The sequence below is a fragment of the Haliotis rubra genome, unplaced genomic scaffold (assembly GCF_003918875.1).
Source record: "Haliotis rubra isolate DU_JTF1 unplaced genomic scaffold, ASM391887v1 Scf256, whole genome shotgun sequence".
NCBI lineage: Eukaryota > Metazoa > Mollusca > Gastropoda > Lepetellida > Haliotidae > Haliotis > Haliotis rubra.
This window is the reverse complement of record NW_025766625.1, coordinates 421,698-438,832: the sequence shown is the minus strand read 5'-3', so window position 1 is coordinate 438,832 and position 17,135 is coordinate 421,698. Positions and strand designations below refer to the sequence as shown.

At 40.6% G+C, this 17,135-nt stretch overlaps 2 protein-coding genes across 3 annotated transcripts in view; both read left to right on the top strand.

The window, feature by feature from the left end:
* The window catches only part of LOC124279777 (protein eva-1-like), a 70,387-nt gene extending 54,770 nt beyond the window's left edge, over positions 1-15,617 (top strand). Inside the window, exons 3-4 of the mRNA XM_046715657.1 lie at positions 4,713-4,836; positions 15,574-15,617. Coding sequence (XP_046571613.1) covers positions 4,713-4,836; positions 15,574-15,617 — 168 coding nt within the window. The remainder of the gene's footprint in view (positions 1-4,712; positions 4,837-15,573) is intronic.
* LOC124279747 overlaps positions 1-17,135 on the top strand; it is a 189,625-nt gene that overhangs the window by 110,118 nt on the left and 62,372 nt on the right. For both annotated transcript variants that reach the window (XM_046715613.1, XM_046715614.1), the window contains one exon: positions 4,713-4,836. The gene's annotated coding sequence lies outside the window, so the exon portion shown is untranslated. The remainder of the gene's footprint in view (positions 1-4,712; positions 4,837-17,135) is intronic.

Genomic DNA, 17,135 nt, shown 5'->3' with positions numbered 1-17,135 from the left:
CACACTCAGCAATACTCCAGCTATATGGCAGATGTCTGTAAATAATCGAGTCTGGACCAGACAATCCAGTGATAAGTAGTCATACTAATTCATACTAAGTCTAGAATGGTTTGGCAAGTCTAGATTGCCTCAGCTTTAGGCCCGAAATTATGGATAATTCTGGACTCAATTTGGATTTGTTTTGTAGATAAATATTTATAAATTTTGAATAAGATAGCATTATTTGTGGGACTAAATATCAAACCATTTATCTGTATGTATCTCCTTCTATATGTTTATGTATCTCACCCAAAGTCCAAGCATCATTTTGTATCAAATCTGCCCTCTCCTGTCATCCTGTCATCCTGACAATTTGTCACTACCTATCATGTTCTGAAATCATTGATTTTTGCCATGGCACTGATAGTGGTTGATAGGTTCTCCCTTATATAACTGGCAATAACCCTTGCATCTGTTAATGGAATTGGCTCTACAGTTACATCGTCATCAAGGTTATAGGAACATAATGTCATAATGGGCTCAGCAATACACAGGTTGTGGTTGGGAATAAGACCTTTGCATGTTCAGTCACAGATTCGACTCAAAAGAAGTTTAAAAATACACACTTTATTTTCATATGACTAGTTTATGACATGACTGATTAACTGATGATGGGAAGAATATAGGGTGTTTAAAGAGGTTTGGGGCAGTAAGGTAGCCTGGTGGTTAAAGCGTTCAATAGTCATGCCGAAGACTATTGAAAAAATACACACTTCTATTTTCATATGACTAGTTTATGACATGACTGATTAACTGATCTTGGGAAGAATATAGGGTGTTTAAAGCGGTTTGGGGCAGTTAGGTAGCCTGGTGGTTAAAGCGTTCAATAGTCATGCCGAAGATCCAGGTTCGAGTCCCCACATGAGTACAATGTGTGAAGCCCATTTCTAGTGTCTCTGCGATGATATTGTTGGAATATTGTTAAAAGCTCATAAAACCTAAAATCTCACACTCACTACACAACATATTCATTGGTTCATGATAAGAAATTTATGGTATACTGGACAAAAATAATTTGGGATCTATGTAACTTTTGAAATTATGAATAATGATCTATTTATTCATTGACACACTGATAAAATATCAATCATGAAAATACCAATGTCCCTAACTTATTTTGTCCAGTATATTTTTGCTTTGCCAACTAAATAACCTGACTTTAATCCCCATGACATATTGCGGTCTATTGCCACTTGACAGCAATGCTGCCCAAGCTGTGTCAAATTATAAATCACTCACTGATATTTTCTAGATATTCCATAAAATGAAATGCATTCATTAAAGTTATTTTGCACTTAAAACATAAGCTGTAGGGAATAATGTTTGACTTTTGCTATTTTGCTGATAATGTTTTATTAGACTTGCTGTATAAATAGTGTCGAATTGGAAGTAGTAATCCCCACGTAATGTAGTTGTATAATGATGGTAATAACAGCCTAACAACTACTAACTGATGTTCTTTTATTGATCACTTCCATATACTATTTCCCATTGACTAGTCTACACATCCTACTACTTACGAAACAAAGGAGGCATTCATGTAAGAAGAATTTCTTACTGTTTATACAGCACCATTGATTCTACATAACACTTCGTTATAACAAAGCTCAGTGTCGCAGATTTTCCATTCCTGCTTTTTGTGTCAACCTGCTGGCGGCCATATTGATTTTCTTGAATCCCAGCTAATACAGGGTTAGGTTAGGATGAGGCCAGAATGGCTTTTTTGTTTGTCACCAGTAAAAACATTGATTTTCTTGTAGAGATCAGATAGAATTTTCTGCTTGACCTACATTCTGTGTTTTTATTTCTGATTGTGCCACTAAATTTTGATCTGATGCAAGACACGAAAAATGGATGTGTAGCTTTAAGAGAGGAACGATCTTGTATTTGGCATTTTCAAAACTTCAAACGTTAATTCTGTGACAACTTTTAAGTTGATAAAATTATTGTTCATAATTTTCCTTAAAATAAAGGTTAATACATTTTCAAGACATGACTCTGCTGCGGGTTCCATCTAATTGTTCTGGTAATGAAATCAACAATCATGTGTGCGATGTGAGATGTTGACACTATCAGGCATTGCAGTGCCAGTGTGCTGGCCATGATCTGTACATTTTACCTTAAACTAATTACCTTGCACGGAACTGGAGCAACACCAGGCTGTGATGCCCCAAGACAAATGCCAAGCTTTGATAATCCAATAAAATGGTAACTAAAGTCTTTCCCTGGTCTTATTGCCGATAGAAAGCCATTTGACAACTTTCACACCATCTATGGGCCAAATATTAGTGTATTGATTTCTGAAGACTCACATATGATTGATTCTTAGGGCTATGCAAATGGTGTTTGTAGATTTGGTTTACATTATTCAGTTATAAGCCTCGAAAGTGTTTATGGACATACTTCACTAGATCACACTAATGGAAGATTTATTGAAAGCCTTAAAATCACTTGACATTTGACCCCTGACATTTAACCCTGATTTATCTCGGTCCAAACATGGGATCAATTTGTTTCAGTATATAATACTAACTGGCATATCTTTTGTGTATAAAGCTCATTTTCACCCCAAAAATAGTCACAATCTGTTGAAGGCTATATATATATAACAGATACAAGTTTTGTGCTGTTTTTGCCCCAGAAAGTTTTCAGATCAGTTAATTCATTACTCGCTGCCCAGGTGAGGTATTTGTGTACACATCAGGCATATACTCATACATGTGAGATTTGATGGATGTCAACTTCTATATTTTGCGGGACACAACATTTCAGAGTATATTATATATGTACCTGTGAAACAACAACAGTGATAAGATAACAAGGGAAGCCAATAGTTAATTAGCACTAAATTGGTACATTGCATGGACAAGTGGAACACAGGGATTATTAATCCAACTCTTGTGTGTCAATATTCAGGACGTTTTGAAGTTATTGTGTTTGGCATTTTCATGGCAACAAATGGTATTAGATCTTAAAACCATTAAATATTGGTGACGGGTTGGACAGACTGAGTTCAACAGAGTTCATTATGCAGCTTTAATCAAATAAACTAACACATCATCACACTTACAAGAGTTCAGAAGTTGTTCAAATTCTTTGTTTTTTTTGTTAAGGATTGTGAATTAGAATTAAGAAAATATTATGTGTAAAATTTGTGTCAAAGGAAAATCTTTTCAAAACAACAGTGAACATTCACTATTGTTAAGTGTTTAGTCATCAGTCACAAGCTTTACGATTAAATTTATTTGGTATGATGATATATAATTTTGTGATTGTGTTCTCATATCTAGAAGGAGTTATTGTACAGGAAATGGCCGATATATATTGTAGAATATGACCAGTCTTGGATGAATATTCATTACCCACACTGTTGGAATCCAGGAAAACCCTCATTCACCCTATTGTGCAGTGTTCACAATGTACGACACTGTTTCAAGATGTCTGCAGGGTTATTGCAGCAATTCCCACAATGTGTATAGTGTCTGCACATCTGTGAGGTGTGCAGTTAACGTGCATAGTGCAGACTACTTGAACCACAACTAGTGCGAGCCAGACGTATCCAGAAATATCTACAACAAAATGTCACAGTAGGCTTCTCAAAGTATGTACTGTCACCTGATACAGAAGAGTTGCAGAAAGACTTACTCAGTTTTTACTAAATGGTAAACCCTTACGTACTAATTGGCAAATGCAACGCCACAGAATTTTCCTATCTGTGTATGTGTGTGTGTATATGTGATGAATAACGATGAATATTCACTGATGCATTGGGGCAGTGGGGTAGCCTGATTGTAAAGCATCCGCTCGTCACTCTGACGGAAGACCTAGGTTCGATTCCCCACATGGGTACAATATGTGAAGCCCATTTCTTCCGTCTCCCACCATGATATTGCTGGAATATTGCTAAAAGTGGTGTGAAACCACACTCACTCACTCACTCACTCACTCACTCAATGATGCACTGATTATGCAAGAGAGTTATACAAGAGAGTTATACAAACATGTGAATGCATTAGTGTATATATATTCAGTGCAGGATTGAGTTGGTTTAATGCTGCTTAAGGAGTATTTCAGTTATTTCACAGTGTGTTAGCTTAATTTGGAGGAAAGCCCAGAGTACTGTAGGTGTTTACCACTTTGCTGAAACCCTCAAGTACAAGTATCATGCTGGCAAACCTAGAACCATTATCGGCTCAGATTCAGGCCCATGATCACAGGTTTCTGGTGCTCCCAGGGGAGGCAATTTTGCAAAAATAAATTGCAACACATTGCATGGCTGGGCCACGTTATAATTACATGTGTGTCATACAGGTTTCACATATCTAGGGGACGGTGGGGTAGTCTAGTGGTTAAAGCGTTCGCTCGTCATGCTGAAAACCAGGGTTCGATTCCCCACATGGGTACAATGTGTGAAGCCCATTTCTGGTGTCTCCCACCATGATATTGCTGTATTATTGCTAATAGCGGCGTAAAACCATACTCACTCACTCACTCACTCACTCAGAAAACCATAACTGTTGAATCATATCAACAATCTTCAGCTTTCACATCCTTTCAATGTCTCAATAACAGTTAACTGACATCAACAATGCTGCCTAGATGATGTCAACAATACACTGGTGTGCATGGATGGATATTTACACTAGTGTTCAGACATTGTTGTTATGTTGCAGGTGCTCCTTGACTTGTGTCAGAACCGACACTCCTGCCACCTGGTGGCCAGTGCTGACACCTTTGGCCAGGACCCATGTCCTGGAACATCCAAATACCTTGAGGTCGCCTACAAGTGTCATCCAAGTAAGTCTACCATAAAATCCAGTTCATTTCAGATGCAATGGGGATGCACATTTTACCCTATCAAAGACACATTTAATATGTGATTGAGATAAAGTTGTCAAAATTAAAAAAGATGTTTTTGAAATGTGACTGGGATAGAGTTGTCTCCCCTGAAACTGACTATGATACAGAGTTGTCTACCTTGAAGTCACATTTCAAATGTACATGGCTGTTATTTTCATGTTTCAGTTTAACTGTTGCTGTGTAATACAGAGTTAACAATTTAGCTGATTGTGCATTTGATTGTGCTTCAGTCATATGTTAGGGCACTGTTGGTGTGTTTCAAATGTGTATTCAGCAGATGAGATGTCAAGTGCTCAAGTCACGACATACATGTTCAAAATACTTCAGATCCATAATGACCTTAATGTCAACCATAAGCACATATTGAAATACATACATTTGGCCAGTTTGAACACCAGTTTCAGGTATTATATATTACTTACTAGTGTTGGGAATTGGTTAAAATCTCATAATTGATGATTGGTTCATTACAACCAATCAATCATCGAAAATAATTGGTTAGCGTCATTTATGAAATGTGTTAATGCACACAAAAAAAAAGGAAAAAAACATATATAATTTCACATCTTTAAAGGATGACTAGTATGGAGGAACATATATTCCTTAGAGTCTTTAAGATAAATTCAATCATGACTTGGAACGAGCTTGTAGTGCTTATGAAATGTAACAGACAAAACCAACCTAGTGAAAAATACTGTTAATGAAAACAAGTGTTCTAGAATTGTTTGTGTTCGATTATGAGAAAACATGATCGATTGCTTGGTCGTTTAGTCACTGCGACCAATCTTCGATTATTTCAATTAATCGGACCACCACTATTACTTATAATTACAATACAATAAAGAGGAAAAAGTGTTGAAGGGGAACTGCTGTTAAAATCATCCTTAATGGCTCAGTTGGAGCTGTTTTTCAAGAAAAATGTTAAATACAACAAAGATGTAAACAATGTTAAAATGTCACAGCCAGTTTAATAACAATAACAATGACATTGAAGTAGAACTGTTGTTAGATTCTTCCTTAATGGCTCAATTGGAGCTGTTTTTCAAGCTTACATGCATGCAAGCCTATGTATGTGACACCTTATAGGAAGTGGGATATTGACAATACACATAGCATACTTGAGTCAACGAGAGGATAGGAAGTCCCACCAGTCTGAAGGAGGGTGTCAGTTTCTACCACTTCACTGAAGAGGGTCCTGATAGAGCGGTTCCATTCTTCAATGGAGATTGCAGCCATCTCCGTCCCCTCTTGACAGGCCAGCAAGACAGGCTCTATTATTAACGAGTCAAGTGCAGTCTTATTCCTGTTGTTTTCAGTGTTGAGGTCACTGGATGTAGGTTTGGGAAATGTCGGTACCTTCGTCATGGGATTGTGTGGTCACTTGTCTAATCTGGTGCAACTTTAGAACAAATGTTGTATGGGTCATCAAGTAATCTGTGAAGGAAACGAATGATTTAATCTAGATTCAACCTACCTTGATAATAATGTTTAGTTTTACGCCATTAAAAGCAGTGTATATAACTCACCTAACTCACTCACTACCCTGCTCAAAACAGCACTCAGAGCCAATAAGTTCTCCCCTCATTGCTTAGTGAGTGAGTATGGTTTTACGCCACTTTTAGCAATATTCCACCAATATCACAGCGGGGAACATCAGAAATGGGCTTCACACACTGTACCCATGTGGGGAATTGAACCCAGGTCTCCGGTGTGACGAGTGAATGCTTTAACCACTAGGCTACTCCACCGCCCCTCCAGTGAATAGCACATCGTCACCTTGATCTGAAGAATGCATTCGTCTGGGATGACTTGGTAGCATAATGTTCATGTATCTGTTCATGAGCAGACTTGTGTTATGGTGACTGAAAGGCTGCAACAAACACTACTGTGAAGGACAGAACCAATCCAGAGTGTTGGACACTACTGTGAAACAAGGACAGAACCAATCCAGAGTGAGGACACTACTGTGAAACAAGGACAGAACCAATCCAGAGTGTCCAGACTACTGTGAAAAAAACAAGGACACTACTGTGAAACAAGGACAGAACCAATCCAGAGTGTGGACACTACTGTGAAACAAGGACAGAACCAATCCAGAGTGTGGACACTACTGTGAAACAAGGACAGAACCAATCCAGAGTGTGGACACTACTGTGAAACAAGGACAGAACCAATCCAGAGTGTGGACACTACTGTGAAACAAGGACAGAACCAATCCAGAGTGTGGACACTACTGTGAAACAAGGACAGAACCAATCCAGAGTGAGGACACTACTGTGAAACAAGGACAGAACCAATCCAGAGTGTGGACACTACTGTGAAACAAGGACAGAACCAATCCAGAGTGTGGACACTACTGTGAAACAAGGACAGAACCAATCCAGAGTGTGGACACTACTGTGAAACAAGGACAGAACCAATCCAGAGTGTGGACACTACTGTGAAACAAGGACAGAACCAATCCAGAGTGTGGACACTACTGTGAAACAAGGACAGAACCAATCCAGAGTGTGGACACTACTGTGAAACAAGGACAGAACCAATCCAGAGTGTGGACACTACTGTGAAACAAGGACAGAACCAATCCAGAGTGTGGACACTACTGTGAAGGACAGAACCAATCCAGAGTGAGGACACTACTGTGAAACAAGGACAGAACCAATCCAGAGTGCGGACACTACTGTGAAACAAGGACAGAACCAATCCAGAGTGTGGACACTACTGTGAAACAAGGACAGAACTAATCCAGAGTGTGGACACTACTGTGAAACAAGGACAGAACCAATCCAGAGTGAGGACACTACTGTGAAACAAGGACAGAACCAATCCAGAGTGTGGACACTACTGTGAAACAAGGACAGAACCAATCCAGAGTGTGGACACTACTGTGAAACAAGGACAGAACTAATCCAGAGTGCGGACACTACTGAAGGACAAGGACAGAACCAATCCAGAGTGAGGGACACTACTGTGAAACAAGGACAGAACCAACTACTGTGAAACAAGGACAGAACCAATCCAGAGTGTGGACACTACTGTGAAACAAGGACAGAACTAATCCAGAGTGTGGACACTACTGTGAAACAAGGACAGAACCAATCCAGAGTGTGGACACTACTGTGAAACAAGGACAGAACTAATCCAGAGTGTGGACACTACTGTGAAGGACAGAACCAATCCAGAGTGAGGACACTACTGTGAAACAAGGACAGAACCAATCCAGAGTGTGGACACTACTGTGAACTACTGTGAGGACAGAACCAATCCAGAGTGTGGACACTACTGTGAAACAAGGACAGAACCAATCCAGAGTGTGGGGGACACTACTGTGAAACAAGGACAGAACCAATCCAGAGTGTGGACACTACTGTGAAACAAGGACAGAACTAATCCAGAGTGGGACGTGTGGACACTACTGTGAAACAAGGACAGAACCAATCCAGAGTGTGGACACTACTGTGAAACAAGGACAGAACCAATCCAGAGTGTGGACACTACTGTGAAACAAGGACAGAACCAATCCAGAGTGTGGACACTACTGTGAAACAAGGACAGAACCAATCCAGAGTGTGGACACTACTGTGAAACAAGGACTACTGTGAAACAAGGACAGAACCAATCCAGAGTGTGGACACTACTGTGATAGAACTAATCCAGGTGGGACACTACTGTGAAACAATCTAGAACTAATCCAGAGTGGACACTACTGTGATGAACCAATCCAGAGTGTGGACACTACTGTGAAACAAGGACAGAACTAATCCAGAGTGTGGACACTACTGTGAAACAAGGACAGAACCAATCCAGAGTGTGGACACTACTGTGAAACAAGGACAGAACTAATCCAGAGTGTGGACACTACTGTGAAACAAGGACAGAACCAATCCAGAGTGTGGACAGGGTTGTGAAACAAGGATTTGATTCACTACTTGGAGCACATGATGAAGAACCAATCCAGAGTGTGGACACACTAGTTGTTAGTCTAAGCAGCCCCATGCAAATCGGGTTGATTTAACTTATTGTCTGAATTTGACAACCACTTCCACCACTGCAGCATTGACACCCTGAGTGGGACATTGTTCTAATACATGTGTTTCCTTAATTCTAGTTTCACATGAATTGCTAGATCACAATGATATGAGGTTTTTCCCTGATTGTGTACATCTCTATTAAAGGAAGACCATAAAAGACATATTAACGAGGTGGGTTTTCCATTTGATCAGGAATCAGGAAATATTTATACCAGGACTCTTCTGAAATGTGTTTATCACGTACTTCCTGGTTGTGTCCATGGTATTGACTGACAACTATAGGTGTAGGACAAGTGTGGCTTATGACACAGCAATGTTACACCTCTATAGGAAACCGATGTTGTAAACATTAGAAGTGATCCTAACTTTGATACAGTGAGACACAATCATAACTCTCACCCATGTTGGTCAACTATGTGGCACTATGTTGGTCAACTATGTGACACTATGTTGGTCAACTATGTGGCACTATGTTGGTCAACTATGTCTGTGGCACTATGTTGGTCAACTATGTGGCACTATGTTGGTCAAACTATGTGGCACTATGTTGGTCAACTGTGGCACTATGTTGGTCAACTCAATGTTGATCAACCATGTGGCACTATGTTGATCAACTATGTTATGGTCAACTATGTGGCACTATGTAAATGTTGGTCAACTATGTGGCACTTCTATGTGGCACTATATTGGTCATGTTCATATTGGTCAACTATGCAGCCTTGAATCCCAACATGGAGAATGATTTACATGACTGAATGTATTTGAATGAGTGGTGTTTATTTCGGTAATTTGTGTTATCAAATAAGTTTCTGAATTTGTTTTGTTTTACCACTGTCATACAAGGCTTTGGGAAAAAACGATTAAAAAAGTAGCATTCCGAAGTGAAATATTTGTCTCTAAGATTCCCAGCCTTATTCTCTTGGTATACGAAGTCGGGTACAGCTCTTGACCTAGTTTAAGCATCAAGGGACATTATCTGTTAGCTTTTCAGGGCTGCAATCACTCCCCTTGACCTTGTCTGTACCCCAGGGGAGATAATCTATCTGTGCTTTATAGCCAATCTGTATACCTGTCTTCACACACTTCACTTCATTGATAACTCTCCAGTCCTTCAGAGGTGTAGACAGCAGCCACACTACCTGACCCTGGGATTTACTGCTACCAGGACAATACTGCCATTGTCAGCCTGGTGACCTGGGAAGTGTCTTTGACAAGTTCAAACATTAAACTAAAAGATTTTACAACATCCACACAATCTCATTACAAGGAACCTTAGGTTCAAGTGTGGTTTTCAAAAGCAAAACTGACAGCAATATTCAAGGTTTGCGTTGACATTCTTTATGTGATTGAGCTCGGACCAGAGAAACCAGTCATTGATTAGAGGTTGTGTTTTACTGCTACAGCTGTATGTCTGCAGCCTACAAGTTATCTAGGGGCGGTGGGGTAGCCTAGTGGTTAAATCAAGCTCTTGTCATGAAGAAGACCCGGGTTCGATTCCCCACATGGGTAAAATGTGTGAAGCCTATTTCTGGTGTCCTCAGCCTTCATATTGCTGAAAGCAATCTACACTCACTCACTCACTATTAATAATCTGGAGCAGACAAGCCATTATTTCTGCCTATTTTGTTGCTATTGCTATAAGAGGACCAACCTGCTCCATGACGGTACAATCTTACACGGGCATTCAAATCATCTCACCACGCCAACCAAACCATGAAGTCGCCTTGAAAGAAAAGCATAGGTATTTGGTACTTATTTTGAACAGGAATTACTTCTAGATGTCAAAAGGAATATTTATTTTTTCAAAGAAATCCCTGTTACAAATGGAGGCTCCTCCCAGTGTACCAGTAGCCACATGTAAAATATTGGGGACAAGAGGGTTTGTTGAAGAAAAATGAAGGACAACACATTCAGTCTATATGTATGCAAGTGTAATACACTTACATTAGTTTATGATGCATCCTCACACAAGCAGGAGCCAAAAAACAATTGTGTCTATATTATCATGTCCAGGTATGTCATCACAAAAATAATGGTGGAGCATCCATCTCTGATAACTCGCATAGACACTTAGCATAATTCCTGTTCTTCTCAACATAATAGGGGTTGGGAGGGGATCAATTTAAGTATTGCCAAATGTTTTTCCTCGTGCTTAGCTAGGAGTGGTAACATCTTGATCAGTCAATGACATTACTACCTCCCTAGCTCTCTCTTGGATTCAAAGTATCAGAATCTACCAGACATACACTCTGCCAGCCTCATCACCAACATCCAGATATACTCTTTATCCTCCAGTAAGTATCCTGGAAGAAGCAAGTAATGTGTAATGTCCATCAATGTGGCACTATAAACAGCTGACTATTATCTGGGCAAGGATCCGCTGACAGAAACACGTGTGGTAGCTTCTCAATCTGTTGTGGGAGGTGTGTCTGATGTCCCGTCTCAGTGAGGGACTGGTGTCTATATGTGTTGAACCTGTTGTCCAGTGAGAGACACTGATAACTTAATGGCCCCTGGAGTTGATGGAAGCTACATTTGGTGGCCCACCTGTGGAAGTGAGTGAAGAGTACTCTGTGTTACATATAGGTATTGCCATGGAGAATGGAGGTGGTATGAGGTATAACGCTTGTACAGAGATGTACAGGCACACATGTTTCGCTTTTGGCTGATTGTGCTCTGCTTGATTTATGGCGATACTATAATGATACTATACTGATACTATACCGAAGATTAACATGGATGCCACACACAAACACAGCACACTCAGACTCCTAGCCTGAGTTCTCACATAATTGAAAAATCACCAGTCAGGGTAACAACAAGTTTCATATTATAATGACTTAATGGTATGACACATCAGTGAATGGAACTAATGACCCTCTGCTCTCCTGGCTGTTAGGGACTCACAGAAGATTTGTTTTAATGGTGTTCAGATCAGTTTTAGTGCTGTCAGATAAGTGGATCATTGATTAATCATTAGCAAGCTGATCTTCCTTCAGTAATAGAGGTTGTAATTGTCACAATATTTTCTTGGATCCAGTTATGACCTGGTGACATGGTTCCCAGATAGCATTCAGACGTTGGCCCAACATTGGCAATGGTTTTGCAAACATTGCCAACGTTGGGCCAACGTCCGAATGCTATCTGGGTTGATGGAATGTCAACATACCCTGACGGTGTGAAGTGTTTATTTTATCAATCACTGGCTTGTCTGGTCCAAACTCAAATTACAGACCACGGCTATATAGCTGGAATATTGCAGGAGTGTAGCTTTAAGCCTCCAGCCCCACTGCTCATGTGTAGTGTAGTGCCATCAGACTGTAGATATACTTAGCTTTGCATCTCCCACAGAGCACTTCTTCACTTCACACCCTACCTACTAAGTGAGTTGTTTGGGAACCTGCAAAAGAGTACTCCGTCAGTCATCAAGCATACTTTTATTCTGTGAAATGCAAAATCATCAATAAACTGTGCCAGACACATTCTGGCACTGAAGTACTGTTCTTTGGTATATCTGTGGATGTGATACTTACTTACATGGTTCACATGTTTGTCAGCCATTTCCCGGTGTGGTGGTCTAACTACAGCAGCTGCCAATCTGTAATCATAGGGATAGACACATTCTGTTATAGTGATAGACACATTCTGTAATCATAGGGATAGACACATTCTGTTATAGTGATAGACACATTCTGTTATAGGGATAGACACATTCTGTTATAGGGATAGACACATTCTGACACATTCTGTAGACACATATAGTGATAGACACATTCTGTAACATTCTGTTATAGGGATAGACACATTCTGTTATAGGGATAGACACATTCTGTAATCATAGGGACACATTAGTAATTCTGTTATAGGGATAGACACATTCTGTAATCATAGGGATAGACACATTCTGTTATAGTGGGATAGGATAGACACATTCTTCTGTAATATTCTGGGATAGACACATTCTGTTATAGTGATAGACACATTCTGTAATCATAGGGATAGACACATTCTGTAATCATATAGGATAGACACATTATAGTAATCATATAGGGATAGACACATTCTGTAATTCTGTAATATAGGATAGACATTCTGTTACATTCTGTTATAGGGATAGGGATAGACACATTCTGTTATAGGGATAGACACATTCTGTTATAGGGATAGACACATTCTGTTATAGGGATAGACACATTCTGTTATAGGGATAGACACATTCTGTTATAGGGATAGACACATTCTGTTATAGGGATAGACACATTCTGTAATCATAGGGATAGACACATTCTGTTATAGGGATAGACACATTCTGTTATAGGGATAGACATAGTAATCATAGGGATAGACACATTCTGTTATCACATTCTGTAATCATAGGGATAGACACATTCTGTTATAGTGATAGACACATCTCTGTTATAGGGATAGACACATTCTGTAATAGACACATATAGGGATAGACACATTCTGTAATCATAGGGATAGACACATTCTGTTATAGTGATAGACACATTTCTGTAATCATAGGGATAGACACATTCTGTTCATATAGTGATAGACACATTCTGTTTCTGTAATCATAGGGATAGACAGTTATAGGGATAGACACATTCTGTAATCATAGGGATAGACACATTCTGTTATAGGGATAGACACATTCTGTTATTCACATGTTATAGGGATATATAGGGTTATAGACATTCTGTTATAGGGATAGACATTCTGTAATCATAGGGATAGACACATTCTGTAATTATAGTGATAGGGACACATTCTGTAATCATAGGGATAGACACACATTCTGTAATCATAGTGATAGGCACATTCTGTAATCATAAGGATAGGCACATTCTCCAAGGATAGGCACTATCTGTAAGGATAGACACTATCTGTAAGAATAAAGATAGGCACATTCTGTGATGATAAGGATCAGCACATTCTGTAGGAACAGGATAGGGTATTTAATTTTGAAGGAAAAAGAATAGACACAGTGACAAAAGCAAAGTAGAACAGGAACAGAGGGTACAGAACCATATAGGCCCAGTTTGTGGGGAACGTGACAGGCGTGTTCTGTAGGGAATGGAACATTCTGTAATACAGGAAGGAATGCTTCTCCCACACTCTTCAAGTCATAGACTACAGTGATAACACGGAAACATTGCTATGGAATAACGTAAAATAAGAATGATGCCGAAGCTCAGATTATCACAACATGCAGTTAACAACTCAAGAGAAACTCTTCTGGTCCCGATCCAGTTGGTTGCACACAAAGTCAGGCACCTAACCCGCTCAGCCACCGTGACTTTTGTGGAATAACTGTAAACAATTATGACGTCATACGTCCGGCATCACGCAAGTGATATCTTCAACGGGTGACTAGAAAGTATATTTTATGTATTTAGGTTGACTTTATTCAAGGTGGTCACATACAGGAGTGCTTTCTGTAGTGGTCTGAGGTATTATCTGCCATAAGAAGTGACTAAAGGGAATTGGGTGGACACAATGTCTGATGTGTGGTGTCTCTGTATATGTCGCTCTGTTTCGCTGTATCCTCTCATTACAACATCAGCATGTGGTTCGGGTGTTCTTTTAGAAAATACGACCCGCCACCTGTTCATGTTTGTGTACATTGGAGGCATTTCTTTGAGGTACACCATATCTTCCCTACATGCCGCTTATCAGGTATAGAGCAAAGGTGAGACCCAGGCCACCATATGGAAGCTTATACTGTGTAGAGGAGTCTACACAGTGTAGATCTATCAGGTACAAGCTTGACCCCCTTCCCCTCTCTCCCTACCCCTCGCTGTGTCTCCTCACCCTTCCTTTTCTCTCCCCACCCTTCCTTCTCTCCCCACCCCTCGCAGTCTCTTTCCACCCTCTTCCTCTCTCCTCACCCCCTCCTTGTCTCTCCCTCACCCCTCCTCCCTCTCCACACCCCTCCCTTTCTCCCCCACCCCCTCCTCCCTCTCTCCTACCCCATCCTGTCCCTCCTCCTCTCTCCCCCATCTCCCCACACCCTCCCTTTCTCCCCACCCTCCTCCCTCTCCCTAAACCACCCTGTGTCTCCTCACCCCTCACTGTCTCTGCTCACCCCTCCTTCTCTCTCCCTACACCACCCTGTCTCTCCCCACCCCTCCCTCTCCCCCTCTCCCTACCCCTCTCTGTCTCTCTCTCACCCCTCCCTCTCTCCTCACCACCCTGTCTCCCTCTTCACCCCTCTCTGCCTCACCCTCCCTCTCTCTCTCCCTCCCCCCCCCTCTGCCTTCTCTCTCCTCACCCTCCTTCTCTTTCTCTCCCTTTCTCTCCCACCTCCCTCTCGCTACCCTCCCTTTCTCTCCACACCCTCCTTCTCTCCTCCCCCTCCTCTCCCTACCCTCCCTTTCTCTCCCCACCCTCCTTCTCCCCCCACCCCTCCCTCCCTCCCTCTCCCCTCCCTTTCTCTCCCCACCCCTCCTCTCCCTATCCTCCCTCTCTCTCCCCACCCTCCACTCATCCCCTCCCCTAGCACTACCGTTGGACCCCAACACATGGCAGCATTTAGTGATAACTGTTTGTGTAGTACTGTGACTGTTATCTCCTACCGAGACAGATACCCATCCAAACACTGCCTTCCCTTGACCTGTTTGCTCTGTTCCTGTTCCAGTCTTGCTCCCACCAACAAATCACTTTGATGACCTCCCTCCTTAGATAAATGTGACACAACCTTTTGTTCTTGTATGGTGTTAATATGGAGTCCTGATAGTTTCATCTGATTGTAGTCAATCACTTTATTGGCTTTATTAGAATTTCCTCATAACTTTGTATTTTTTTCTGAGAAATACTTTATTCAAAGTTTTAAATATCATTGCTCATATTGTTAATGTAAAATTAATGCTTTACAGGTAAAGTAGATATAACAGTACAGGTGATGAAAGACATTGGTTGCTATATAATGGTTGTAAATGCTAGACAGTGTTTCAGATGTGCTATCACATGTCTATAATGCTAAACAGTGGTTCAGTGTTTTCAAAATATCAAATTTCTCTTGGCAAGAAATGTTGAGACACTTAGAAGGCTATTTTGCTGAGGGTCATGCTTTCAAACTCTACCTGCTATTTACATTACACTAAAAAAATGAGTGTGCTGGTATGTATATGTATCATGATACAGTCTTTGCACATAGAAGTAGCAAACTGACCTCTTCATCTTACAATAGGATACTAAGGGGTTCTCCCAGATTGACCCGGTTAAGGAGCCGTGGTGAGTCAGGACTTTACCTGTATCAAGTGGTAAACATCAAACTTTTCTCCCTCATCTAGCTTATTAGGCTGACATCTAGTCTCTGAAATGAATATTTTACTGAAATATACTGTTCATAAAAGATAATCATAAAATATAATGAAAAAGAGACAAGAGATTTTTTTCATTTTCAGACTGTGAAACTGTGGAGATCTAGACTTGCCACATATTCTCGACTTGCATGGGCTTTCTTGTATAAGTTTGTTTCAGACTACAAGCTGATGTGCAGGCTGTGTAATAGAAGTACAGTAATGTTCAAAACAGAGTTAAACTCACTCTCACTCACTCACTCACTCACTCACTCACAGACTAATTTTGTCAAGCAAAAGTAATTCACCAGTAAGGTATGATGATTTTTCTTTAATTTAGCCATTCTTCATCATTGGTCACTTCAGTGGCATTTAGGTTCAAAGAATATTATGGAGATTTCTAGGATGGTAGAAGTGTGCCCATCTTTGAAGTTTGTGATGCCTACTTCATTGGTATGCCAGCCTTGTGTGGAGTCAAGTGTCTGTGTGCTGTCTGTAAGGGTCTGATACAGACAGCACCACATCTGTGTTCACTTCTGTCCTAACCTTCTGAAACATGGCCAGGATTAGGAACATGTCTGGCAGCCATGAAGGTCAAGGTCAACAACCCCTGATAACTGTAATTGAGCATATATTGCCATATTGACCTTGAAAGATTCTATGTTCAACCTAGGCTTTGGATGATGGTAGGCTCCATCTTGGCCTTGGATGATGGTATGGCTTCCATCTTGGCCTTGAGGAGGAGGTATGTTCCACCTTGGCTTTGGAGGTGTAAGCATGTTCCAGTTGAATGAGGAGGGAACATTTCACCTAGGCTTTGAATACTAGTAAGTTTCACCTAGGTCTTGAATGATGATATGTGTTCCACCTAATCCTTGGGCGATTGTATTTTCAACCA